Here is a 27733-nt window from a genome sequence, read left to right as displayed (position 1 = left end):
TAGACTAGGGCCGTATCCACATTGTTATAGAGGAGGTGACTAGACTAGGGCCGTATCCACATTGTTATAGAGGAGGTGACTAGACTAGGGCCGTATCCACATTGTTATAGAGGAGGTGACTAGACTAGGGCCGTATCCACATTGTTATAGAGGAGATGACTAGACTAGGGCCGTATCCACATTGTTATAGAGGTGACTAGACTAGGGCCGTATCCACATTGGTATAGAGTGGACTAGACTAGGGCCGTATCCACATTGATATAGAGGAGGTGACTAGACTAGGGCCGTATCCACATTGTTATAGAGGAGGTGACTAGACTAGGGCCGTATCCACATTGTTATAGAGGTGACTAGACTAGGGCCGTATCCACATTGTTATAGAGGAGGTGACTAGACTAGGGCCGTATCCACATTGTTATAGAGGAGGTGACTAGACTAGGGCCGTATCCACATTGTTATAGAGGAGGTGACTAGACTAGGGCCGTATCCACATTGTTATAGAGGTGACTAGACTAGGGCCGTATCCACATTGTTATAGAGGTGACTAGACTAGGGCCGTATCCACATTGTTATAGAGGAGGTGACTAGACTAGGGCCGTATCCACATTGTTATAGAGGAGGTGACTAGACTAGGGCAGCGTCCACATTGTTATATAGTGTCTTCCCACATTTTGTTACGTTAGTCTTATTCTAAAATAGATTGAAATGTTTTTCCCCTCATCAATCTACACACAATACCCCATAATGACAATGCAAAAACAGGTTTCTATAAATCATTTTAATTTTTTTTGTACATTTACATAAGTATTCAGACCCTTTACTTTGTTACTTTTGTTGACGAACCTTTGACAGCGATTACAGCCTCGAGTCTTCTTGGGTTTGACGCTACAAGCTTGGCACACCTGTATTTTGGGAGTTTATCCCATTCCTCTCTGCAGATCCTCTCAAGCTCTGTCAGGTTGAATGGGGAGCATCGCTGCACAGCTATTTTCAGGTCTCTTCAGAGCTGTTCGATCGGGTTCAAGAGACTAGTCCCGAAGCCACTCCTGTGTTGTCTTGGCTGTGTGCTTAGGGTCGTTGTCCTGTTGGAAGGTGAACCTTCACCCCAGTCTGAGGTCCCAAGCTCTCTGGAGCAGGTTTTCATCAAGGATCTCTCTGTACTTTGCTCTTTTTTTATTTGATTTATTTCACCTTTATTTAACCAGGTAGACTAGTTGAGAACACCTTTATTTAACCAGGTAGGCTAGTTGAGAACACCTTTATTTAACCAGGTAGGCTAGTTGAGAACACCTTTATTTAACCAGGTAGGCTAGTTGAGAACACCTTTATTTAACCAGGTAGGCTAGTTGAGAACACCTTTATTTAACCAGGTAGGCCAGTTGAGAACACCTTTATTTAACCAGGTAGGCTAGTTGAGAACACCTTTATTTAACCAGGTAGGCTAGTTGAGAACACCTTTATTTAACCAGGTAGGCTAGTTGAGAACACCTTTATTTAACCAGGTAGGCTAGTTGAGAACACCTTTATTTAACCAGGTAGGCTAGTTGAGAACACCTTTATTTAACCAGGTAGGCTAGTTGAGAACACCTTTATTAACCAGGTAGGCCAGTTGAGAACACCTTTATTTAACCAGGTAGGCTAGTTGAGAACACCTTTATTTAACCAGGTAGGCTAGTTGAGAACACCTTTATTTAACCAGGTAGGCTAGTTGAGAACACCTTTATTTAACCAGGTAGGCTAGTTGAGAACACCTTTATTTAACCAGGTAGGCTAGTTGAGAACACCGTTATTTAACCAGGTAGGCTAGTTGAGAACACCTTTATTTAACCAGGTAGGCTAGTTGAGAACACCTTTATTTAACCAGGTAGGCCAGTTGAGAACACCTTTATTTAACCAGGTAGGCTAGTTGAGAACACCTTTATTTAACCAGGTAGGCCAGTTGAGAACACCTTTATTTAACCAGGTAGGCTAGTTGAGAACACCTTTATTTAACCAGGTAGGCCAGTTGAGAACACCTTTATTTAACCAGGTAGGCTAGTTGAGAACACCTTTATTTAACCAGGTAGGCTAGTTGAGAACACCTTTATTTAACCAGGTAGGCTAGTTGAGAACACCGTTATTTAACCAGGTAGGCTAGTTGAGAACACCTTTATTTAACCAGGTAGGCTAGTTGAGAACACCTTTATTTAACCAGGTAGGCCAGTTGAGAACACCTTTATTTAACCAGGTAGGCTAGTTGAGAACACCTTTATTTAACCAGGTAGGCTAGTTGAGAACACCTTTATTTAACCAGGTAGGCCAGTTGAGAACACCTTTATTTAACCAGGTAGGCCAGTTGAGAACACCTTTATTTAACCAGGTAGGCTAGTTGAGAACACCTTTATTTAACCAGGTAGGCTAGTTGAGAACACCTTTATTTAACCAGGTAGGCTAGTTGAGAACACCTTTATTTAACCAGGTAGGCCAGTTGAGAACACCTTTATTTAACCAGGTAGGCTAGTTGAGAACACCTTTATTTAACCAGGTAGGCTAGTTGAGAACACCTTTATTTAACCAGGTAGGCTAGTTGAGAACACCTTTATTTAACCAGGTAGGCTAGTTGAGAACACCTTTATTTAACCAGGTAGGCTAGTTGAGAACACCTTTATTTAACCAGGTAGGCTAGTTGAGAACACCTTTATTTAACCAGGTAGGCTAGTTGAGAACACCTTTATTTAACCAGGTAGGCTAGTTGAGAACACCTTTATTTAACCAGGTAGGCTAGTTGAGAACACCTTTATTTAACCAGGTAGGCTAGTTGAGAACACCTTTATTTAACCAGGTAGGCTAGTTGAGAACACCTTTATTTAACCAGGTAGGCCAGTTGAGAACACCTTTATTTAACCAGGTAGGCTAGTTGAGAACACCTTTATTTAACCAGGTAGGCCAGTTGAGAACACCTTTATTTAACCAGGTAGGCTAGTTGAGAACACCTTTATTTAACCAGGTAGGCTAGTTGAGAACACCTTTATTTAACCAGGTAGGCTAGTTGAGAACACCTTTATTTAACCAGGTAGGCTAGTTGAGAACACCTTTATTTAACCAGGTAGGCTAGTTGAGAACACCTTTATTTAACCAGGTAGGCTAGTTGAGAACACCTTTATTTAACCAGGTAGGCTAGTTGAGAACACCTTTATTTAACCAGGTAGGCTAGTTGAGAACACCTTTATTTAACCAGGTAGGCTAGTTGAGAACACCTTTATTTAACCAGGTAGGCTAGTTGAGAACACCTTTATTTAACCAGGTAGGCTAGTTGAGAACACCTTTATTTAACCAGGTAGGCTAGTTGAGAACACCTTTATTTAACCAGGTCGGCCAGTTGAGAACACCTTTATTTAACCAGGTAGGCTAGTTGAGAACAAGTTCTCATTTACAACTGCGACCTGGCCAAGATAAAGCAAAGCAGTGTGAGCAGACAACACAGAGTTACACATGGAATAAACAATTAACAAGTCAATAACACAGTAGAAAACAAAGGGGGAGTCTATATACAATGTGTGCAAAAGGCATGAGGAGGTAGACGAATAGTTACAATTTTGCAGATTAACACTGGAGTGATAAATGATCAGATGGTCATGTACAGGTAGAGATATTGGTGTGCAAAAGAGCAGAAAAGTAAATAAATAAAAACAGTATGGGGATGAGGTAGGTGAAAATGGGTGGGCTATTTACCAATAGACTATGTACAGCTGCAGCGATCGGTTAGCTGCTCAGATAGCTGATGTTTGAAGTTGGTGAGGGAGATAAAAGTCTCCAACTTCAGCGATTTTTGCAATTCGTTCCAGTCACAGGCAGCAGAGTACTGGAACGAAAGGCAGCCAAATGAGGTGTTGGCTTTAGGGATGATCAGTGAGATACACAAATCAAATCAAATCAAATCAAATGTTATTTGATCCATACCTTTTTCGCTTCACAGAGAGTTTAGTTGTAGCAGGGTGTTGCGTTCCCTCTTCATAGAGGCGTGCGTAACAGTCACATACACATGGTTAGCAGATGTTAATGCGAGTGTAGCGAAATGCTTGTGCTTCTAGTTCCGACAATGCAGTAATAACCAACAAGTAATCTAACTAACAATTCCAAAAAAACTACTGTCTTATACACAGTGTAAGGGGATAAAGAATATGTACATAAGGATATATGAATGAGTGATGGTACAGAGCAGCATAGGCAAGATACAGTAGATGATATTGAGTACAGTATATACATATGAGATGAGTATGTAAACCAAGTGGCATAGTTAAAGTGGCTAGTGATACATGTATTACATAAGGATGCAGTCGATGATATAGAGTACAGTATCTACGTATGCATATGAGATGAATAATGTAGGGTAAGTAACATTCTATAAGGTAGCATTGTTTAAAGTGGCTAGTGATATATTTACATCATTTCCCATCAATTCCCATGATTAAAGTGGCTGGAGTAGAGTCAGTGTCATTGACAGTGTGTTGGCAGTAGCCACTCAATGTTAGTGGTGGCTGTTTAACAGTCTGATGGCCTTGAGATAGAAGCTGTTTTTCAGTCTCTCGGTCCCAGCTTTGATGCACCTGTACTGACCTCGCCTTCTGGATGACAGCGGGGTGAACAGGCAGTGGCTCGGGTGGTTGATGTCCTTGATGATCTTTATGGCCTTCCTGTAGCATCGGGTGGTGTAGGTATCCTGGAGGGCAGGTAGTTTGCCCCCGGTGATGCGTTGTGCAGACCTCACTACCCTCTGGAGAGCCTTACGGTTGAGGGCGGTGCAGTTGCCATACCAGGCGGTGATACAGCCCGCCAGGATGCTCTCGATTGTGCATCTGTAGAAGTTTGTGAGTGCTTTTGGTGACAAGCCAAATTTCTTCAGCCTCCTGAGGTTGAAGAGGCGCTGCTGCGCCTTCCTCACGATGCTGTCTGTGTGGGTGGACCAATTCAGTTTGTCTGTGATGTGTGTGCCAAGGAACTTAAAACTTGCTACCCTCTCCACTACTGTTCCATCGATGTGGATGGGGGGGTGTTCCCTCTGCTGTTTCCTGAAGTCCACAATCATCTCCTTAGTTTTGTTGACGTTGAGTGTGAGGTTATTTTCCTGACACCACACTCCGAGGGCCCTCACCTCCTCCCTGTAGGCCGTCTCGTCATTGTTGGTAATCAAGCCTACCACTGTTGTGTCGTCCGCAAACTTGATGATTGAGTTGGAGGCGTGCATGGCCACGCAGTCGTGGGTGAACAGGGAGTAGAGGAGAGGGCTCAGAACGCACCCTTGTGGGGCCCCAGTGTTGAGGATCAGCGGGGAGGAGATGTTGTTGCCTACCCTCACCACCTGGGGCGGCCCGTCAGGAAGTCCAGTCCAGTACCCAGTTGCACAGGGCGGGGTCGAGACCCAGGGTCTCGAGCTTGATGACGAGCTTGGAGGGTACTATGGTGTTGAATGCCGAGCTGTAGTCGATGAACAGCATTCTCACATAGGTATTCCTCTTGTCCAGATGGGTTAGGGCAGTGTGCAGTGTGGTTGAGATTGCATCGTCTGTGGACCTATTTGGGCGGTAAGCAAATTGGAGTGGGTCAAGGGTGGAGGTGATATGGTCCTTGACTAGTCTCTCAAAGCACTTCATGATGACGGATGTGAGTGCTACGGGGCGGTAGTCGTTTAGCTCAGTTACCTTAGCTTTCTTGGGAACAGGAACAATGGTGGCCCTCTTGAAGCATGTGGGAACAGCAGACTGGTATAGGGATTGATTGAATATGTCCATAAACACACCGGCCAGCTGGTCTGCGCATTGCTCTGTGGACGTGGCTAGGGATGCCGTCTCGGCCGGCAACACGTTTAAATGTTTTACTCACGTCGGCCACGGAGAAGGAAAGCCCACAGTCTTTGGTAGCGGGCCGCGTAGGTGGCACTGTATTGTCCTCAAAACACTCAAAGAGGTTGTTTAATTTGTCTGGAAGCAGGACGTTGTTGTCCACGGCGGGGCTGGTTTTCTTTTTGTAATCCGTGATTGACTGTAGACCCTGCCACATACACCTCGTGTTTGAGCCGTTGAATTGCGACTCTACTTTGTCTCTATGCTGACGTTTTGCTTGTTTGATTGCCTTACGGAGGGAATAACACTGTTTGTATTCTGCCATGTTTCCAGTCGCCTTGCTGTGATTAAATGTGGTTGTAAGTGATTTTAGTTTTTCACAAATGATGTCATCAAACCATGGTTTCTGGTTAGACAAGGTTTTAATAGTCACAGTGGGTACAACATCTCCTATAAACTTCCTTATAAACTCGCTCACCGAATCAGCGTATACGTCAATGTTATCCTCTGAGGCTATCCAGAACATGTCCCAGTCTACATGATCGGAGCAATCTTGAAGCACGGAATCCGATTAATCAGACCAGCATTGGCGTTTCCTGTTTTAGTTTCTGCCTATTGGAAGGGAAGATACAAGATGGAGTCATGGTTGAATTTGCCGAAAGGAGGTCGGGGATAGGGCCTTGTATGCATCACAGAAGTTACAGCAGAAATGGTTGAGCGTGTTACTCGCACGTGTACTGCAATCGGTATGCTGATAGAATTTAGGTAACCTTGTTCTCAAATTATCTTTGTTAAAATCCCCAGCTACAATAAATGCAGCCTCAGGATATATTGTTTCCAGTTTGTATAAAGTCTAGTGAAGTTCCTTGATGGCTGTCTTGGTATCCGCTTGCGGGGGGAGATACACGGCTGTGACGATAACCGAGGAGAGTTCGTCGGCATTTGATTGTGAGGAATTCAGTCAGGTGAATTATAACGCTTAAGGTTTTCTGGGCGAACAATGTAAGAAATAATATATAAATAAAACAAGATACTGCACAGTTTCCTAAGGACTAGAAGCGAAGATGCCATCTCTATCGGTGCCATCTTGAAATTTTCTTCTTGGTCACCTCCCTGACCAAGGCCCTTCTCCCCCGATTGCTCAGTTTGTCCGAGCGGCAGAGCTCTAGGAAGAGTCTTGGTGGTTCCAAACTACTTCCATTTAAGAATCTCCCCCTCCCCTTCTCCCTGTCTCGCCCCCCATCTCCCCTCCCTGTCTCTCTCCCCCATCTCCCCCTCCCTGTCTCTCTCCCCCATCTTACCCCTCCCCGTCTCTCTCCTCTATCTCCCCCCCCCGTCTCTCTCTCTCTCTCTCTCCCCCTCCCCATCTCCCTGTCTCTCTCCCCCATCTCTCTCCCCCTCCCCTTCTCCCTGTCTCTCTCCCCCATCTCCCCTTCTCCCTGTCTCTCTCTCCTTCTCCCCTTCTCCCTGTCTCTCTCCCCCTCATCTCCCCTTCTCCCTGTCTCTCTCCCCCCTTCTCCCCTGTCTCTCTCCCCCCCTGTCTCTCTCCCCTCTCCTTCTCCCCCTGTCTCTCTCCCCTCTCTCCTTCTCCCTGTCTCTCTCCCCTTCTCCTTCTCCCTGTCTCTCTCCCCCTTCTCCTTCTCCCTGTCTCTCTCCCCTTCTCCTTCTCCCTGTCTCTCTCCCCTTCTCCTTCTCCCTGTCTCTCTCCCCATCTCCCATCCCTGTCTCTCCTTCCTCTCTGTCTCTCTCCCTTCTCCCTCCCTGTCTCTCTCTCCATCCCCTTCTCCCCGTCTCTCTCCCTCTCCCCATCTCTCTCCCCCTCCCCGTCTGTCTCCTATCTCCCCCTCCCCTGTCTGTCTCCTCTATCTCCCCCTCCCCGTCTGTCTCCCTCTCCCTATCTCCCCCTCCCTCCCCTCCCGTCTGTCTCCTCTATCTCCCCCCCGTCTCCCGTCTGTCTCCTCTATCTCTCCTATCTCCCCCTCCCCTCCCTATCTCTCTCCCCATCTCTCCCCTTCTCCCCCATCTCCCCTTCTCCCTGTCTCTCTCCCCATCTCCCCTTCTCCCCCCCCGTCTCTCCCCCTCTCTCTCCCCATCTCTCCTCCCCTATCTCCCCCTCCCCCCCTTCTCTCTCCTCTCCCCCTCCCCCTATCTCCCCTCCCCCCTATCTCTCTCTCCCCTATCTCCCCCCCGTCTCTCTCCTCTATCTCCCCCTCCCCCCCTCCCCCGTCTCTCTCCTCTATCTCCCCCTCCCCGTCTCTATCTCCCCCCCCCGTCTCTCCCTATATCCCCCTCCCCGTCTCTCTCCCCCATATCCCCCCCCTCCCCGTCTCTCTCCCCCTCCCCTCCCCTCTCCCCATCTCTCTCCCCCTCCCTCTATCTCTCTCCCCCTCCCCTTCTCCATGTCTCTCTCCCCCATCTCCCCTTCTCCCTGTCTCTCACCCCATCTCTCCCCTCCCCTTCTCTCTGTCTCTCTCCCCAATCTCCCCTTCTCCCTGTCTCTCTCCCCATCTCCCCTTCTCCCTGTCTCTCTCCCCCCTGTCTCTCCCGTCTCTCTCCCCAATCTCCCCTTCTCCCTCCCCTCTCCTTCTCCTGTCTCTCTCCCCCTCCCCCTCATCTCCCCTCCCCGTCTCTCTCCCTCATCTCCCCCTCCCCGTCTGTCTCCTCTATCTCCTCTCTCCCCGTCTCTCTCCCCTATATCCCCCTCCCCCGTCTCTCTCCCCTATCCCCCTCCCCCGTCTCTCTCCCCATCTCCCCCCATCTCTCTCCCTATCCCCTCCCCCCCTCTCTCCCCCATCTCCCCTTCTCCCCGTCTCTCTCCCCCATCTCCCTTCTCCCCATCTCTCTCCCCCATCTCCCCTTCTCTCTCCCCCATCTCCCCTTCTCCCCATCTCTCTCCCCATCTCTCCCCGTCTCTCTCCCCATCTCCCCCCCCATCTCTCTCCCCCCCCGTCTCCCCCCCATCTCTCTCCCCCATCTCCCCTTCCCCGTCTCTCTCCCCATCTCCCTTCTCTCTCCCCATCTCTCTCCCCCATCTCTCCCCCATCTCTCTCCCCATCTCCCCCCATCTCTCTCCCCCTCTCCCCCATCTCTCCCCTTGTCTCCCCTTCTCCTGTCTCTCTCCCCATCTCTCTCCCCATCTCCCCTTCTCCTGTCTCTCTCCCCAATCTCCTTCTCCTGTCTCTCTCCCCCTCATCTCTCTCCCCCTCCCCTTCTCCCTGTCTCTCTCCCCCTCCCCGTCTCTCTCCCCCATCTCCCTTCTCTCCCCATCTGTCTCTCTCCCCATCTCTCTCCCCTCTCATTCTCCCTGTCTCTCTCCCCTCTCCCCCATGTCTCTCTCCCCTCTCATTCTCCCTGTCTCTCTCCCCATCTCCCTGTCTCTCTCCCCCTCTCATTCTCCCTGTCTCCCTCTCCCTCCCTTCTCCCTGTCTCTCTCCCCCTCTCCCTGTCTCTCTCCCCCCATCTCTCTCCCCTCTCCTTCTCCCTGTCTCTCTCCCCCATCTCCCCTTCTCCTGTCTCTCTCCCCTCTCCCTGTCTCTCTCCCCCATCTCTCTCCCCTCTCATTCTCCCTGTCTCTCTCCCCCTGTCTCTCTCATTCTCCCTGTCTCTCTCCCCATCTCCCTATCTCTCTCCCCCTCTCATTCTCCTGTCTCTCTCCCCTTCTCCCTGTCTCTCTCCCCCTCTCATTCTCCCTGTCTCTCTCCCCCTCTCATTCTCCCTGTCTCTCTCCCCTTCTCCCTGTCTCTCTCCCCATTCTCCCTGTCTCTCTCCCCTTCTCCTGTCTCTCTCCCCTTCTCCCTGTCTCTCTCCCCTCTCATTCTCCCTGTCTCTCTCCTCTCTCATTCTCCCTGTCTCTCTCCCCTTCTCCTGTCTCTCTCCCCTCTCATTCTCCCTGTCTCTCTCCCCATCTCCTGTCTATCTCTCTCCCCCTCTCATTCTCCCTGTCTCTCTCCCCTCTCATTCTCCCTGTCTCTCTCCCTTTCTCCCTGTCTCTCTCCCCTCTCATTCTCCCTGTCTCTCTCCCCATCTCCCTATCTCTCTCCCCTCTCATTCTCCCTGTCTCTCTCCCCTTCTCCCCTGTCTCTCTCCCCCTCTCATTCTCCCTGTCTCTCTCCTCTCATTCTCCCTGTCTCTCTCCCCTTCTCCCCTGTCTCTCTCCCCTTCTCCCTGTCTCTCTCCCCTTCTCCCTGTCTCTCTCCCCTCTCATTCTCCTGTCTCTCACCCCCTCTCATTCTCCCTGTCTCTCTCCCCATCTCCCTATCTCTCTCCCCTCTCATTCTCCCTGTCTCTCTCCCCCTCTCATTCTCCTGTCTCTCTCCCCTCTCATTCTCCCTGTCTCTCTCCCCTCTCTTCTCCTGTCTCTCTCCCCCTCTCATTCTCCCTGTCCCTCTCCCCTCTCCTGTCTCTCTCCCCTCTCATTCTCCCTGTCTCTCTCCCCCTCTCCTTCTCTCTCCCCTCTCCCCTTTTCCCTGTCTCTCCCCCTCCTTCTCCTGTCTCTCTCCCCCTCTCCTTCTCCCTGTCTCTCTCCCCTCTCCTTCTCTCTCCCCTCTCCCCTTTTCCTGTCTCTCCCCCTCTCCCTTCTCCCTCTCTCTCCCCCTCTCATTCTCCCTGTCTCTCTCCCCTCTCATCTTCCCTGTCTCTCTCCCCTCTCATTCTCCCTGTCCCTCTCCCCTTCTCCCCCTGTCTCTCCCCCTGTCATTCTCCCTGTCTCTCTCCCCCTCTCATTCTCCCTGTCCCTCTCCCCTTCTCCCTGTCTCTCTCTCCCTCTCTCATTCTCCCTGTCTCTCTCCCCCTCTCTCTTCTCTCCCTCCCCCCTTTCCCTGTCTCTCCCTCTCTCCTTCTCCTGTCTCTCTCTCCCTCTCTCATTCTCCCTGTCTCTCTCTCTCCCCTCCCCTTCTCCCTTCTCTCTCTCCCCCTCTTCTCCCTGTCTCTCTCCCCCTCTCCTTCTCTCTCTCCTCCCCTTTTCCTGTCTCTCCCCTCTCCTCTCCCCCTCTCCCCTCTCATTCTCCTGTCTCTCTCTCCCCTCTCATCTCTCCTGTCTCTCTCCCCTCTCATTCTCCTGTCTCTCTCCCTCTCATTCTCCCTGTCCCTCTCTCCTCTCTCCTGTCTCTCTCCCCTTCCCCCTGTCTCTCTCTCCTTCTCCCTGTCTCTCTCCCCCTCTCCTTCTCCCTGTCTCTCTCCCTCTCATTCTCCCTGTCTCTCTCCCCTCTCATTCTCCTGTCTCTCTCCCCCTCTCATTCTCCCTGTCTCTCTCCCCCTCTCATTCTCCCTGTCTCTCTCCCCTCTCATTCTCCCTGTCCCTCTCTCCTTCCCTGTCTCTCTCCCCCATCTCCCTGTCTCTCTCCCCATCTCCCCTTCTCCCTGTCTCTCTCCCCATCTCCCCTTCTCCCTGTCTCTCTCCCCGCTCTCCCCATCTCCCTGTCTCTCCCCCTTCTCCTGTCTCTCTCCCCATCTCCCTGTCTCTCTCCCCATCTCCTTCTCCTGTCTCTCTCCCCATCTCCCTGTCTCTCTCCCCATCTCCCCCTCTCTCCCCATTTCTCTGTCTCCTGTCTTCTCTGTCTCTCTCCCCATCTCTCCTTCTCCCTGTCTCTCTCCCCATCTCTCCTTCTCCCTGTCTCTCTCCCCCCATCTCCTGTCTCTCTCCCCATCTCTCCTGTCTCCTGTTTCTCTCTCTCCCCCATCTCTCCTTCTCCCTATCTCTCCTTCTCCTGTCTCTCTCCCCATCTCTCTCTGTCTCCTATCTCCTTCTCCCTGTCTCTCTCCCCATCTCTCTCTCCCTGTCTCTCTCCCCTTCTCCCTGTCTCTCTCCCCCATCTCCCTGTCTCTCTCCCCATCTCCTGTCTCTCTCCCCATCTCCCTGTCTCTCTCCCCATCTCCCTGTCTCTCTCCCCCATCTCCATCTCCTGTCTCTCTCCCCATCTCCCCTTCTCCCTGTCTCTCTCCCCATCTCCCTGTCTCTCTCCCCCATCTCTCTCTCCTGTCTCTCTCCCCTTCTCCCTGTCTCTCTCCCCATCTCTCCTGTCTCTCTCCCCTTCTCCCTGTCTCTCTCCCCATCTTCTGTCTCTCTCCTTCTCCCTGTCTCTCTCCCCATCTCCCTGTCTCTCTCTCCTTCTCCCTGTCTCTCTCCCCCATCTCTCTCTGTCTCTCTCCCCTTCTCCTGTCTGTCTCTCTCCCTGTCTCTCTCTCCCCTCTCCTTCTCCCTGTCTCTCTCCCCTTCTCCCTCCTCTCTCCCCATCTCCCCCTTCTCCCTGTCTCTCTCCCCTCTCCTGTCTCTCTCCCCATCTCTCTCTCTCCCCATCTCTCTCCCTCTCTCTGTCTTCTCTCCTGTCTCTCTCCCCATCTCTCTCTCTCTCTGTCTCCCTGTCTGTCTCTCTCCCCTTCTCTCTGTCTCTGTCTCCTTCTCCTGTCTCTCTCCCCCATCTCCCCTTCTCCCTGTCTCTCTCCCCCATCTCCCTGTCTCTCTCCCCATCTCCTTCTCCCTGTTTCTCTCCCCTTCTCCTGTCTCTCTCCCCATCTCTCCTTCTCCCTGTCTCTCTCCCCATCTCTCCTTCTCCCTCCCATCTCTCTCCCCATCTCTCCTTCTCCTGTCTCTCTCCCCATCTCTCCTTCTCCCTGTCTCTCTCTCCTTCTCCCTGTCTCTCTCCCCATCTCCCCTTCTCCTGTCTCTCTCCCCATCTCCCTGTCTCTCTCCCCATCTCCTTCTCCTGTCTCTCTCCCATTCTCCCTGTCTCTCTCCCCTTCTCCCTGTCTCTCTCCCCATCTCCCCTTCTCTCTCTCCCCTTCTCCCTGTCTCTCTCCCCATCTCCCCTTCTCCCTGTCTCTCTCCCTCTCTCCCTGTCTCTCTCCTTCTCCTCTCCCTTGTCTCTCTCCTCCCATCTCTCCTTCTCCTGTCTCTCTCCCCTGCTCCTGTCTCTCTCCCCTTCCCTGTCTCTCTCCCCATCTCCCCTTCTCCTGTCTCTCCCCCATCTCCCTGTGTCTCTCTCCTTCTCCCTGTCTCTCTCCTTCTCCTCCCTCTCTCCCCTTCCCCTGTCTCTCTCCCCATCTCCTGTCTCTCTTCCCCTCTCCTGTCTCTCTCCCCATCTGTCTCCCCATCTCTCCTTCTCCCTGTCTCTCTCCCCCATCTCCCCTTCTCCCTGTCTCTCTCCCCCATCTCCCTGTCTCTCTCCCCATCTCCCCTTCTCCCTGTCTCTCTCCCCTTCTTCCTGTCTCTCTCCCCTTCTCCCTGCTCCTGTCTCTCCCCCATCTCCCTGTCTCTCTCCCCCATCTCCCTGTCTCTCTCCCCATCTCTCCTTCTCCCTGTCTCTCTCCCCTTCTTCCTGTCTCTCTCTCCCTTCTCCCCTGCTCTGTCTCTCTCTCCCCCATCTCCCTGTCTCTCTCCCCCATCTCCTGTCTCTCTCCCCCATCTCCCTGCTCCCTGTCTCTCTCCCCATCTCCTGTCTCTCTCCCCATCTCCCTTCTCCTCCCCTCTCCCTTCTCTCTGTCTCTCTCCCCTTCTCCCTGTCTCTCTCCCCATCTCCTTCTCCTGTCTCTCTCCCCTTCTTCCTGTCTCTCTCCCTTCTCCCCTCTCCCTGTCTCTCTCCCCATCTCCTGTCTCTCTCCCCCATCTCCCCTTCTCCCTGTCTCTCTCCCCTCCTGTCTCTCTCCCTTCTCCCTGTCTCTCTCCCCATCTCCCTGTCTCTGTCTCTCTCCTTCTCCCTGTCTCTCTCCTTCTCCCTGTCTCTCTCCCCCATCTCCTTCTCCCTGTCTCTCTCCCCATCTCCCTGTCTCTCTCTCTCCCCATCTCCCTTCTCCCTGTTCTCTCTCCTTCTCCCTGTCTCTCTCCCCATCTCTCCTTCTCCTATCTCTCCCTTCTCCCTGTCTCTCTCCCCATCTCTCCTTCTCCCTGTCTCTCTCCCCATCTCCCTGTCTCTCTCCCCCATCTCCTTCTCCCTGTCTCTCTCCCCCCTCCCTGTCTCTCTCCCCCATCTCCCTGTCTCTCTCCCCATCTCCCTGTCTCTCTTCCATCTCCCTGTCTCTCTCCCCCTCCCTGTCTCTCTCCCCATCTCCCCTTCTCCTGTCTCTCTCCCCCATCTCCCTGTCTCTCTCCCCCATCTCCCTTCTCCCTGTCTCTCTCCCCATCTCCTGTCTCTCTCCCCTCCTGTCTCTCCCCCTCTCCTGTCTCTCTCCCTTCTCCTGTCTCTCTCCCCCTCTTCCTGTCTCTCTCCCCTTCTCCCTGTCTCTCTCCTTCTCCCTGTCTCTCTCTCCTTCTCCCTGTCTCTCTCCCTCTCCTCTCCTGTCTCTCTCTCCTTCTCCTGTCTCTCTCTCCTTCTCCCTGTCTCTCTCCCCCTCTCCTTCTCCCTGTCTCTCTCCCTTCTCCTGTCTCTCTCCCCATCTCCCTTCTCCCTGTCTCTCTTCCCCTTCTCCCTGTCTCTCTCCCCATCTCTCCTTCTCCCTGTCTCTCTCCCCATCTCTCCTTCTCCCTGTCTCTCTCCCCATCTCTCCTTCTCCCTGTCTCTCTCCCCATCTCTCCTTCTCCCTGTCTCTCTCCCCCATCTCTCCTTCTCCCTGTCTCTCTCCCTTCTCCTGTCTCTCTCCCCCATCTCCTGTCTCTCTCCCCATCTCCCCTTCTCCCTGTCTCTCTCCCTTCTCCCTGTCTCTCTCCTTCTCCCTGTCTCTCTCCCCCATCTCCCTGTCTCTCTCCCCCTGTCTCTCTCCTTCTCCTGTCTCTCTCCCCATCTCCCCTTCTCCCTGTCTCTCTCCCTTCTCCCTGTCTCTCTCCCCTTCTCCTGTCTCTCTCCCTTCTCCTGTCTCTCTCCTCTTCTCCCTGTCTCTCTCCCCATTCTCCTGTCTCCTCCTTCTCCCTGTCTCTCTCCCCCCCTCTGTCTCTCTCCCCATCTCCCTGTCTCTCTCTCCCCATCTCCCTGTCTCTCTCCCCCATCTGTCTCCCCATCTCTCCTTCTCCTGTCTCTCTCCCCATCTCCCCTCTCCTGTCTCTCTCCCCCATCTCCCTGTCTCTCTCCCCCATCTCCTTCTCCCTGTCTCTCCCCCATCTCCCTCTGTCTCTCTCCCCATCTCTCCTTCTCCCTGTCTCTCTCCTCCCTGTCTCTCCCCCATCTCCTTCTCCTCCTCTCTCTCTCTCCTGTCTCTCCCCCATCTCCCCTCCTGTCTCTCTCTCCTGTCTCTCTCCCTGTCTCTCCTGTCTCTCTCCCCTTCTCCCCTGTCTCCCCCCATCTCCTGTCTCTCTCCCCCCTTCTCCTGTCTCTCTCCCCATCTCCCTTCTCCTGTCTCTCTCCCTGTCTCTCTCCCCCATCTCCCCTTCTCCTGTCTCTCTCCCCCATCTCCCTGTCTCTCTCCCCCATCTCCCTTCTCCTGTCTCTCTCCTTCTCCCCCTGTCTCTCTCCCTTCTCCTGTCTCTCTCCCCATCTCTTCTCCCTCTCTCTCCTTCTTCCTGTCTCTCTCCCCATCTCCCCTTCTCCTGTCTCTCTCCCCATCTCCCTGTCTCTCTCCCCATCTCCCCTTCTCCCCTGTCTCTCTCCCCTTCTCCCTGTCTCTCTCCCCATCTCCCCCTTCTCCCCCATGTCTCTCTCCTTCTCCCTGTCTCTCTCCCCATCTCCCCTTCTCCTGTCTCTCTCCCCTTCTCCTGTCTCTCTCCCCCTTCTCCCTGTCTCTCTCCCCCTTCTCCTTCTCCCTCTCTCTCTCCCCTTCTCCTGTCTCTCTCCCCATCTCCCCTTCTCCCTGTCTCTCTCCCCCTTCTCCCTGTCTCTCTCCCCTTCTCCCCATCTCTCTCCCCTTCTCCCTGTCTCTCTCCCCTTCCCCCTGTCTCTCTCCCCCCTGTCTCTCTCCCCTCTCCTGTCTCTCTCCCCCTCTCCTCTCTCTCCTTCTCCCTCTCTCTCTCCCCATCTCCCTTCTCCTGTCTCTCTCCCCTTCTCCCTGTCTCTCTCCCCTTCTCCCTGTCTCTCTCCCCCATCTCCCCTTCTCCCTGTCTCTCTCCCCTTCTCCCTGTCTCTCTCCCTTCTCCTGTCTCTCTCCCCATCTCCCTCTCTCCCCATCTCCCTGTCTCTCTCCCCCATCTCCCTGTCTCCTTCCTCATCTCCCCATCTCTCTCCCCTCTCTCCCTGTCTCTCTCCCCATCTCTCCTTCTCCCTGTCTCTCTCCCCTTCTCCCTGTCTCTCTCCCCTTCTCCTGTCTCTCTCCCCTTCTCCCTGTCTCTCTCCCCTTCTCCTGTCTCTCCCCCTTCTCCCTGTCTCTCTCCCCCATCTCCCTTCTCCTGTCTCTCTCCCCTTCTCCCTGTCTCTCTCCCCATCTCTCCTTCTCTCTGTCTCTCTCCCCCTTCTCCCTGTCTCTCTCCCTCCTCTGTGTCTCTCCCCCTCTCCCCTTCTCCTGTCTCTCTCCCCATCTCCCTGCTCCTCTCTCTCTCCCCTTCTCCCTGTCTCTCTCCCCCTCTCCTTCTCCTGTCTCTCTCCCTTCTCCTGTCTCTCTCCCCCTATCTTCCCTTCTCCCTGTCTCTCTCCCCTTCACCCTGTCTCTCTCCTTCTCCCTCTCTCTCCCCCATTCTCCCTGTCTCTCTCCCTCCCTGTCTCTCTCCCCATCTCCCTTCTCCCTGTCTCTCTCCCCATCTCTCCTTCTCCCTGTCTCTCTCCCCCTATCTTCCCTTCTCCCTGTCTCTCTCCCTTCTCCCTGTCTCTCTCCCCTTCTCCCTGTCTCTCTCCCCATCCTGTCTCTCTCCCCATCTTCCTTCTCCTGTCTCTCTCCCCCATCTCTCCTTCTCCCTGTCTCTCTCCCCCTATCTCTCCTCCCTGTCTCTCTCCCCCTTCTCCCTGTCTCTCTCCCTTCTCCCTGTCTCTCTCCCCTTCTCCTGTCTCTCTCCCCCATCTTCCCTTCTCCCTGTCTCTCTCCCTTCTCCCTGTCTCTCTCCCCCTCTGCCCCATCTCCCCTTCTCCCTGTCTCTCTCCCCATCTCTCCTTCTCCCTGTCTCTCTCCCCATCTCTCCCTTCTCCTGTCTCTCTCCCCATCTCTCCTTCTCCCTGTCTCTCTCCCCATCTCCTGTCTCTCTCCCCTTCTCCCTCTCTCCCCCATCTCCCCTTCTCCCTGTCTCTCCCTTCTCCCTGTCTCTCTCCCCCATCTCCCCTTCTCCCTGTCTCTCTCCCCCATCTCCCTGTCTCTCTCCCCATCTCCCCTTCTCCCTGTCTCTCTCCCTCCTGTCTCTCCCCCTCTCTCCCCCCCTCTCCCTGTCTCTCTCCCTGTCTCTCTCCCCATCTCCTTCTCCTGTCTCTCTCCCCTTCTCCCTGTCTCTCTCCCCCCCTTATCTCCCCTTCTCCCTGTCTCTCCCCTTCTCCTGTCTCTCTCCCCCATCTCCCCTGTCTCTCTCCCCATCTCTCCTGTCTCTCTCCCCCTCTCTGTCTCTCTCCCCATCTCTCTTCTCTGTCTCTCTCCCCTCTCCCTCTCCTGTCTCTCTCCCCCATCTCCCTTCTCCCTGTCTCTCTCCCCTTCTCTCCTGTCTCTCTCCCCCATCTCCTCTCTCCCTTCTCCCTCTCTCCCTCCCCATCTCCCTGTCTCTCTCCCCTTCTCCCTGTCTCTCTCCCCCATCTTTCTCCCCCATCTCCTTCTCTTCCTGTCTCTCTCCCCTCTCCTTCTCCTGTCTCTCTCCCCTTCTCCTGTCTCTCTCCCCCATCTCCCTGTCTCTCTCCCCTTCTCCCTGTCTCTCTCCCCATCTTTCTCCCCCCATCTCCCCTTCTCCCTGTCTCTCTCCCCATCTCTCCTTCTCCCTGTCTCTCTCCCCATCTCCCTGTCTCTCTCCCCATCTCCCTGTCTCTCTCCCCCATCTCCCTGTCTCTCTCCCCTTCTCCCTGTCTCTCTCCCCATCTTTCTCCCCCATCTCCCTCCCTGTCTCTCTCCCCCCTCCTCTCCTGTCTCTCTCCCCTTCTCCTGTCTCTCTCCCCATCTCCCTGTCTCTCTCCCCATCTCCTTCTCCCTGTCTCTCTCCCCCATCTTTCTCCCCCATCTCCCCTTCTCCCTGTCTCTCCCTTCTCCTGTCTCTCTCTCTCTCCTTCTCCCTGTCTCTCTCCCCCTCCCTGTCTCTCTCCCCATCCCTTCTCCCTCTCTCTCCCCTTCTCCTGTCTCTCTCCCCTTCTCCCTGTCTCTCTCCCCATCTCCCTGTCTCTCCCCTTCTCCCTGTCTCTCTCCCCCATCTTTCTCCCCCATCTTTCTCCCCCATCTCCCCTTCTCTCTCTTCTCCCCTCTCCTGTCTCTCTCCCCTTCTCCTGTCTCTCTCCCCTTCTCCCTGTCTCTCTCCCCCATCTCCCCTTCTCCTGTCTCTCTCCCCTTCTCCCTGTCTCTCTCCCCTTCTCCCTGTCTCTCTCCCCCATCTCCCCTTCTCCTGTCTCTCTCCCCTTCTCCCTGTCTCTCTCCCCCTTCTCCCTTCTCCCTGTCTCTCTCCCCTTCTCCCTGTCTCTCTCCCCCTTCTCCCTGTCTCTCTCCCCCTTCTCCCTTCTCCCTCCCCTCTCCCCTTCTCCTGTCTCTCTCCCCTTCTCCCTGTCTCTCTCCCCCTTCTCCCTTCTCCCTGTCTCTCTCCCCTTCTCCCTGTCTCTCTCCCCCTTCTCCCTGTCTCTCTCCCCCTCTCCCCTTCTCCCTGTCTCTCCCCCCCATCTGTCTCCCCCCCTCTCCCCTTCTCCCTGTCTCTCTCCCCCATCTGTCTCCCCATCTCCCTTCTCCCTGTCTCTCTCCCCCCATCTGTCTCCCCCATCTCCCTTCTCCCTGTCTCTCTCCCCATCTGTCTCCCCATCTCTCCTTCCCCTGTCTCTCTCCCCCCATCTCTCCTCCTGTCTCTCTCCCCTTCTCCCCTGTCTCTCTCCCCATCTCCCCTTCTCCCTGTCTCTCTCCCATCTGTCTCCCCATCTCCCTTCTCCCTGTCTCTCTCCCCATCTGTCTCCCCATCTCCCTTCTCCCTGTCTCTCTCCCCCATCTGTCTCCCCATCTCCCCTTCTCCCTGTCTCTCTCCCCATCTGTCTCCCCATCTCCCCTTCTCCTGTCTCTCTCCCCCATCTGTCTCCCCATCTCCCCTTCTCCCTGTCTCTCTCCCCCATCTGTCTCCCCATCTCCCCTTCTCCCTGTCTCTCTCCCCATCTGTCTCCCCATCTCCCTTCTCCCTGTCTCTCTCCCCCATCTGTCTCCCCATCTCTCCTTCTCCCTGTCTCTCTCCCCCATCTGTCTCCCCATCTCTCCTTCTCCCTGTCTCTCTCCCCTATCTTCCTTCTCCCTGTCTCTCTCCCCTTCTCCCTGTCTCTCTCCCCATCTCTCCTTCTCTCTGTCTCTCTCCCTTCTCCTGTCTCTCTCCCCTATCTTCCCTTCTCCCTGTCTCTCCCCTTCACCCTGTCTCTCTCCCTTCTCCCTGTCTCTCTCCCTTCTCCCTGTCTCTCTCCCCATCTCTCCTTCTCTCTGTCTCTCTCCCCTTCTCCCTGTCTCTCCCCTTCTCCCTGTGTCTCTCCCCTCTCCTTCTCTCTGTCTCTCTCCCCTTCTCCCTGTCTCTCTCCCCTTCTCCCTGTGTCTCTCCCCCTCTCCTTCACCCTGTCTCTCTCCCCTTCTCCCTGTCTCTCTCCCCTTCTCCCTGTCTCTCTCCCCCATCTCCCCTTCTCCCTGTCTCTCTCCCCTTCTCCCTGTCTCTCTCCCTTCTCCTGTCTCTCTCCCCCATCTCTCCTTCTCTCTGTCTCTCTCCCCTGCTCCCTGTCTCTCTCCCCTTCTCCTGTCTCTCTCCTTCTCCCCTGTCTCTCTCCCCTATCTTCCCTTCTCCCTGTCTCTCTCCCTTCTCCCTGTCTCTCTCCCCATCTCCCTGTCTCTCTCCCCTTCTCCCTGTCTCTCTCCCCCTCTCCTTCTCTCTGTCTCTCTCCCCTTCTCCCTGTCTCTCTCCCCTTCTCCCTGTGTCTCTCCCCCTCTCCTTCTCCCTGTCTCTCTCCCCATCTCCCCTGCTCCCTGTCTCTCTCCCCTTCTCCCTGTCTCTCTCCCCATCTCTCCTTCTCCCTGTCTCTCTCCCCTTTCTCCCTGTCTCTCTCCCCCTATCTTCCCTTCTCCCTGTTTCTCTCCCCTTCACCCTGTCTCTCTCCCCTTCTCCCTGTCTCTCTCCCCTTCTCCCTGTCTCTCTCCCCTTCTCCCTGTCTCTCTCCCCCATCTTCCCTTCTCCCTGTCTCTCTCCCCCTATCTTCCCTTCTCCCTGTCTCTCTCCCCTTCTCCTGTCTCTCTCCTTTCTCCCTGTCTCTCTCCCCTTCTCCCTGTCTCTCTCCCCATCTTCCCTTCTCCCTGTCTCTCTCCCCCATCTCTCCTTCTCCTGTCTCTCTCCCCTTCTCCCTGTCTCTCTCCCCCATCTCTCTGCCCCATCTCCCCTTCTCCCTGTCTCTCTCGCCCATCTCTCCTTCTCCCTGTCTCTCTCCCCCATCTCTCCTTCTCCCTGTCTCTCTCGCCCATCTCTCCTTCTCCCTGTCTCTCTCGCCCATCTCTCCTTCTCCTGTCTCTCTCCCCCATCTCTCCTTCTCCCTGTCTCTCTCCCCCATCTCCCTGTCTCTCTCCCCCATCTCCCCTTCTCCCTGTCTCTCTCCCCCTTCTCCCTGTCTCTCTCCCCCATCTCCCCTTCTCCCTGTCTCTCTCCCCTTCTCCCTGTCTCTCTCCCCCCTCTCCCTGTCTCTCTCCCCCATCTGTCTCCCCATCTCCCCTTCTCCCTGTCTCTCTCCCCCTCTCCTTCTCCTGTCTCTCTCCCCATCTCCTGTCTCTCTCCCCTTCTCCCTGTCTCTCTCCCCATCTTTCTCCCCCATCTCCCCTTCTCCCTGTCTCTCTCCCCCTCTCCTTCTCCCTGTCTCTCTCCCCTTCTCCCTGTCTCTCTCCCCCATCTCCTGTCTCTCTCCCCTTCTCCCTGTCTCTCTCCCCCATCTTTCTCCCCCATCTCCCCTTCTCCCTGTCTCTCTCCCCATCTCTCCTTCTCCCTGTCTCTTTCCCCCATCTCCTCTGTCTCTCTCCCCTTCTCCCTGTCTCTCTCCCCCCCATCTCCCTGTCTCTCTCCCCTTCTCCCTGTCTCTCTCCCCCATCTTTCTCCCCATCTCCCCTTCTCCCTGTCTCTCTCCCCCTTCTCCCTGTCTCTCTCCCCCATCTTTCTCCCCATCTCCCCTTCTCCCTGTCTCTCTCCCCTCTCCTTCTCCCTGTCTCTCTCCCCTTCTCCCTGTCTCTCTCCCCCATCTTTCTCCCCATCTCCCCTTCTCCCTGTCTCTCTCCCCCATCTCTCCTTCTCCCTGTCTCTCTCCCCTTCTCCCTGTCTCTCTCCCCCATCTCTCTGCCCCATCTCCCTGTCTCTCTCGCCCATCTCTCCTTCTCCCTGTCTCTCTCCCCCATCTCCCTGTCTCTCTCCCCGCATGTCCCCTTCTCCCTGTCTCTCTCCCCTTCTCCCTGTCTCTCTCCCCTTCTCCCTGTCTCTCTCCCCATCTCCCTGTCTCTCTCCCCTTCTCCTGTCTCTCTCCCCCATCTTTCTCCCCATCTCCCCTTCTCCCCATCTCCCCTTCTCCCTGTCTCTCTCCCCCCTCTCTGCCCCATCTCCCTGTCTCTCTCGCCCATCTCTCCTTCTCCTGTCTCTCTCCCCCATCTCCTGTCTCTCTCCCCGCATGTCCCCTTCTCCCTGTCTCTCTCCCCTTCTCCTGTCTCTCTCCCCCATCTCCTGTCTCTCTCCCCTTCTCCCTGTCTCTCTCCCCCATCTTTCTCCCCCATCTCCCCTTCTCTCTCGCCCATCTCTCCTTCTCCCTGTCTCTCTCCCCCATCTCTCTGCCCCATCTCCCTGTCTCTCTCGCCCATCTCTCCTTCTCCCTGTCTCTCTCCCCCATCTCCCCTCCCCAGGCGAGAGCTACGTGTGCGGCTCCATTGAGGTCTTCAAGAAGCTCGACTACACCAAGAACGTCAACCCCAACTGGTCTGTGAATGTCAAAGCTTCGTCTGGGGCGGCCGCCCGCGGGCCCCTTTCTCTGGGCAGCTCCAAGGCCGGACCGCCAGACACCCGGGACCAGGGGGTGAAGGATTTCATCCGGCCCAAGCTGGTGACAGTGGTGCGGAGCGGGGTGAAGCCCAGGAAGGCTGTACGGATTCTGCTCAATAAGAAGACGGCCCATTCATACGAACAGGTCCTCACCGACATCACGGAGGCCGTCAAACTGGACTCTGGGGTGGTGAAGAAGATCTATACACTGGATGGAAAACAGGTGAGCGATGGAGAGAGAGAATGGGAGAGAGGAGAAAGAGAGAATGGGAGAGAGGAGAAAGAGAGAATGGGAGAGAGGAGAAAGAGAGAATGGGAGAGGGGAGAAAGAGAGAATGGGAGAGGGGAGAAAGAGAGAATGGGAGAGAGGAGAAAGAGAGAATGGGAGAGGGAGAAAGAGAGAATGGGAGAGGGAGAAAGAGAGAATGGGAGAGGGGAGAAAGAGAGAATGGGAGAGGGGAGAAAGAGAGAATGGGAGAGGGGAGAAAGAGAGAATGGGAGAGGGGAGAAAGAGAGAATGGGAGAGGGGGAGAGAAAGAGAGAATGGGAGAGGGGAGAAAGAGAGAATGGGAGAGGGGAGAAAGAGAGAATGGGAGAGGGGAGAAAGAGAGAATGGGGAGAAAGAAAGAGAATGGGAGAGGGGAGAAAGAGAGAATGGGAGAGGGGAGAAAGAGAGAATGGGAGAGGGGAGAAAGAGAAATGGGAGAGGGAGAAAGAGAGAATGGGAGAGGGGAGAAAGAGAGAATGGGAGAGGGGAGAAAGAGAGAATGGGAGAGGGGAGAAAGAGAGAATGGGAGAAGGGAGAAAGAGAGAATGGGAGAGGGGAGAAATGGGAGAGGGGGAGAGAGGGGAGAAAGAGAGAATGGGAGAGAGGAGAATGGGAGAGAGGAGAGAGGAGAATGGGAGAGGAGAGAGACACAGAATGGGAGAGAGGAGAAAGAGAGAATGGGAGAGAGGAGACACAGAGAATGGGAGAGAGGAGAATGGGAGAGGGGAGAAAGAGAGAATGGGAGAGGGGAGAAAGAGAGAATGGGAGAGGGGAGAAAGAGAGAATGGGAGAGGGGAGAAAGAGAGAATGGGAGAGGGGAGAAAGAGAGAATGGGAGAGGGGAGAAAGAGAGAATGGGAGAGGGGAGAAAGAGAGAATGGGAGGGGAGGGAGAATGGGAGAGGGAGAAAGAGAGAATGGGAGAGGGGAGAAAGAGAGAATGGGAGAGGGGAGAAAGAGAGAATGGGAGAGGGAGAAATAGAGAATGGGAGAGGGGAGAAATAGAGAATGGGAGAGAGGAGAAATAGAGAATGGGAGAGAGGAGAAAAGAGAATGGGAGAGGGGAGAATGGGAGAGAGGAGAAAGAGAGAATGGGAGAGGGGAGAAAGAGAGAATGGGAGAGAGGAGAATGAGAGAATGGGAGAGAGGAGAAAGAGAGAATGGGAGAGGGGAGAAAGAGAGAATGGGAGAGAGGAGAAACAGAGAATGGGAGAGAGGAGAAAGAGAGAATGGGAGAGAGGAGAATGGGAGAGAGGAGACACAGAGAATGGGAGAGAGGAGAAACAGAGAATGGGAGAGAGGAGAAACAGAGAATGGGAGAGAGGAGAAAGAGAGAATAGGAGAGGGGAGAAAGAGAGAATGGGAGAGAGGAGAAACAGAGAATGGGAGAGGGGAGAATGGGAGAGAGGAGAAAGAGAGAATGGGAGAGAGGAGAAAGAGAGAATGGGAGAGGGGAGAAAGAGAGAATGGGAGAGGGGAGAAAGAGAGAATGGGAGAGAGGAGAAAGAGAGAGTGGGAGAGAGGAGAAAGAGAGAATGGGAGAGAGGAGAATGGGAGAGAGGAGACACAGAGAATGGGCGAGAGGAGAAAGAGAGAATGGGAGAGAGGAGAATGGGAGAGAGGAGACACAGAGAATGGGCGAGAGGAGAAAGAGAGAATGGGAGAGAGGAGAATGGGAGAGAGGAGACACAGAGAATGGGAGAGAGGAGAAAGAGAGAATGGGAGAGGGAGAAAAGAGAGAATGGGAGAGAGGAGAAACAGAGAATGGGAGAGGGGAGAAAGAGAGAATGGGAGAGGGGAGAAAGAGAGAATGGGAGAGGGGAGAAAGAGAGAATGGGAGAGAGGAGAAAGAGAGAATGGGAGAGAGGAGAAAGAGAGAATGGGAGAAGGGAGAAACAGAATGGGAGAGGGGAGAAAGAGAAAATGGGAGAGGGGAGAAAGAGCGAATTTGAGAGGGGAGAGGGCAGAGAGAAAGAGATGGGCTGTAGTTGTGTTGTTATAGAAAGAAACCAACAGAAGGAGGTCCTGCCTCATACAGTATGCTGCTGGTTAGTCTCTGTCTGGTATGGTATCATACAGTATGCTGCTGGTTAGTCTCTGTCTGGTATGGATTCATACAGTATGCTGCTGGTTAGTCTCTGTCTGGTATGGATTCATACAGTATGCTGCTGGTTAGTCTCTGTCTGGTATGGATTCATACAGTATGCTGCTGGTTAGTCTCTCTGTCTGGTATGGATTCATACAGTATGCTGCTGGTTAGTCTCTCTCTCTGGTATGGTATCATACAGTATGCTGCTGGTTAGTCTCTCTCTCTGGTATGGTATCATACAGTATGCTGCTAGTTAGTCTCTCTCTCTGGTATGGATTCATACAGTATGCTGCTGGTTAGTCTCTCTCTCTGGTATGGTATCATACAGTATGCTGCTGGTTAGTCTCTGTCTGGTATGGATTCATACAGTATGCTGCTGGTTAGTCTCTGTCTGGTATGGATTCATACAGTATGCTGCTGGTTAGTCTCTCTGTCTGGTATGGATTCATACAGTATGCTGCTGGTTAGTCTCTCTGTCTGGTATGGATTCATACAGTATGCTGCTGGTTAGTCTCTCTGTCTGGTATGGTATCATACAGTATGCTGCTGGTTAGTCTCTCTGTCTGGTATGGTATCATACAGTATGCTGCTAGTTAGTCTCTGTCTGGTATGGATTCATACAGTATGCTGCTAGTTAGTCTCTGTCTGGTATGGTATCATACAGTATGCTGCTAGTTAGTCTCTGTCTGGTATGGATTCATACAGTATGCTGCTGGTTAATCTCTGTCTGGTATGGTATCATACAGTATGCTGCTGGTTAGTCTCTGTCTGGTATGGTATCATACAGTATGCTGCTAGTTAGTCTCTGTCTGGTATGGATTCATACAGTATGCTGCTAGTTAGTCTCTGTCTGGTATGGATTCATACAGTATGCTGCTGGTTAGTCTCTGTCTGGTATGGTATCATACAGTATGCTGCTAGTTAGTCTCTGTCTGGTATGGATTCATACAGTATGCTGCTAGTTAGTCTCTGTCTGGTATGGATTCATACAGTATGCTGCTGGTTAGTCTCTCTGTCTGGTATGGTATCATACAGTATGCTGTTGTAAATAGTTTGAGTTGATACAGATTGTTATAATGTTATATAATACTATTATATTGCATATATATTATACAGACTATTATATTATATTGACTATTATATTGTATTGACTATTATATTATTTTGACTATTATATTATAATATTTACTAGTATATTATATTATATTGACTATTATATTGACAAGTACATTATATTATATTTAATAATATATTATATTGACTAATATATTATATTATATTGGCTAGTACATTATATTGACTATTATATTATATTGACTATTATATTATATTGACTATTATATTATATTGACTATTATATTGACTAGTATATCATATTGACTATTAAATTATCTTATGTTGAGTATTATATTGACTATTATATTGACTCTTATGTTATATTGACTATTATATTATATTGACTATTATATTATATTGACTATTATATTATATTGACTATTATATTATATTGACTATTATATTATATTGACTCTTATGTTATATTGACTCTTATGTTATATTGACTATTATATTATATTGACTATTATATTATATTGACTATTATATTATATTGACTATTATATTATATTGACTATTATATTATCTTATATTGACTATTATTGTAACGGTTTTCATGTGGTGAAGGAGAGTCGGACCAAAATGCAGCGTGTAGATTGCGATCCATGTTTAATGAACAAACGTAACACGAATCTAAATACAAACACTACAAAACAATAAACGTAACGAAAACCGAAACAGCCTATACTTGTGTAAACTAGTGTAAACTAGTGTAAACTAGTGTAAACTCTCCCACGAAAAACTCAAAGAATATGGCTGCCTAAATATGGTTCCCAATCAGAGACAACGATAAACATCTGCCTCTGATTGAGAACCACTTCAGACAGCCATAGACTTAACTAGAACACCCCACTAGCTACAATCCCAATATATACACACCACATACAAAAACCCATGCCACACCCTGGCCTGACCAAATACATGAAGATAAACACAAAATACTTCGACCAGGGCGTGACAATTATATTATATTGACAAGTACATTCTATTATATTGAATAGTATATTATATTGACTAATATATTATATTATATTGACTAGTACATTATATTATATTGACTGGTATATTATATTGACTCTTAGATTATCTTATATTGACTCTTATATTATATTATATTGACTGTTATATTATGTTATATTGACTAGTATATTATATTGACTATTATATTGTATTGACTATTATATTTTATTGACTATTATATTATGTTATGTTGACTATTATGTTATATTGACTATTATATTATATTGACCTATATATTATATTGACTATTATATTATATTATTTTGACTATTATGTTATTTAGTCTATTATGTTATATTGACTAGTATATTATATTATATTGACTGTTATATTATATTATATTGACTAGTATATTATATTGACTATTATATTGACTAGTATATGATATTGACTATTGTATTATATTATATTGAATATTATATTATATTGACTACTATATTATATTGACTTTAATATTGTATTGACATATTATATTGTATTGACTAATATATTATATCGACTAGTATATTATATTGACTATTATATTGCATTGACTAGTATATGATATTGACTATTATGTTTTATTGACTATATTAACTATAACATTATATTGACTATAATATTATGTCATATTGACTAGTATTTTATATTGACTATTATATTATGTTATATTGTCTAGTATATTATATTGACTATTATATTATGTTATATTTACGATTAATTGTTTTGACTAGTACATGAAATTATAATCACTATTATATTATATTCACTATTATATTATGTTAAATTTACTTTTATATTATATTGACTGGTATATTATTTTATATTGACTATTATGTTATATTGACGATTATATTATGTTATATTGACTAGTATATTATATTGACTATTAAATTATGTTGACCAGTATATTATATTGACATATTATATTGAATATATTGAATATTATATTATATTATGTTGACTAGTATATTATATTGACTATTACATTATATTGAATATATTGACTATTATATTATGTTATATTGATTATTATGTTATATTGACTATTATATTATATTGACTATTATGTTATATTGACTATTATATTGACTAGTATATTATATTGACTATTATATTGACTATTATGTTATATTGACTATTATATTATATTGACTATTATGTTATATTGACTATTATATTGACTATTATGTTATATTGACTATTATATTGACTATTATGTTATATTGACTATTATGTTATATTGACTATTATATTATATTGACTATTATGTTATATTGACTATTATATTATATTACATTGCATATATATTATATTATATTGACTATTATATTGAGCTCCCAGCTTGTGGGTTTTTCTTTAATGTTGTGCAAGGAGATGACGCTGTTGTGTCTCCTAGAGAGAGAAGATAAACAGCCTGAAAGAAGAGACAATGTCTGTCAGCTGATAATACCCTTCTGTCCTGCTG

General features: G+C 50.8%; 1 protein-coding gene across 7 annotated transcripts in view; it reads left to right on the top strand.

Moving 5' to 3' along the window:
• The window catches only part of LOC112247942 (serine/threonine-protein kinase DCLK1-like), a 149203-nt gene that overhangs the window by 10110 nt on the left and 111360 nt on the right, over window positions 1-27733 (top strand). For all 7 annotated transcript variants that reach the window (XR_006080384.1, XR_006080385.1, XR_006080383.1 and 4 more), the window contains exon 2: window positions 21660-22018. Coding sequence is in view for 3 of the 7 variants with exons in the window: in XM_042309209.1 (XP_042165143.1) it covers window positions 21660-22018 (359 nt within the window). In the remaining 4 variants the exon portion in view is untranslated. The remainder of the gene's footprint in view (window positions 1-21659; window positions 22019-27733) is intronic.

This window comes from Oncorhynchus tshawytscha, linkage group LG30, assembly GCF_018296145.1.
Source record: "Oncorhynchus tshawytscha isolate Ot180627B linkage group LG30, Otsh_v2.0, whole genome shotgun sequence".
Lineage (NCBI taxonomy): Eukaryota > Metazoa > Chordata > Actinopteri > Salmoniformes > Salmonidae > Oncorhynchus > Oncorhynchus tshawytscha.
The sequence above is the reverse complement of the archived record's forward strand: the minus strand, read 5'-3'. Positions and strand labels throughout refer to the sequence as shown.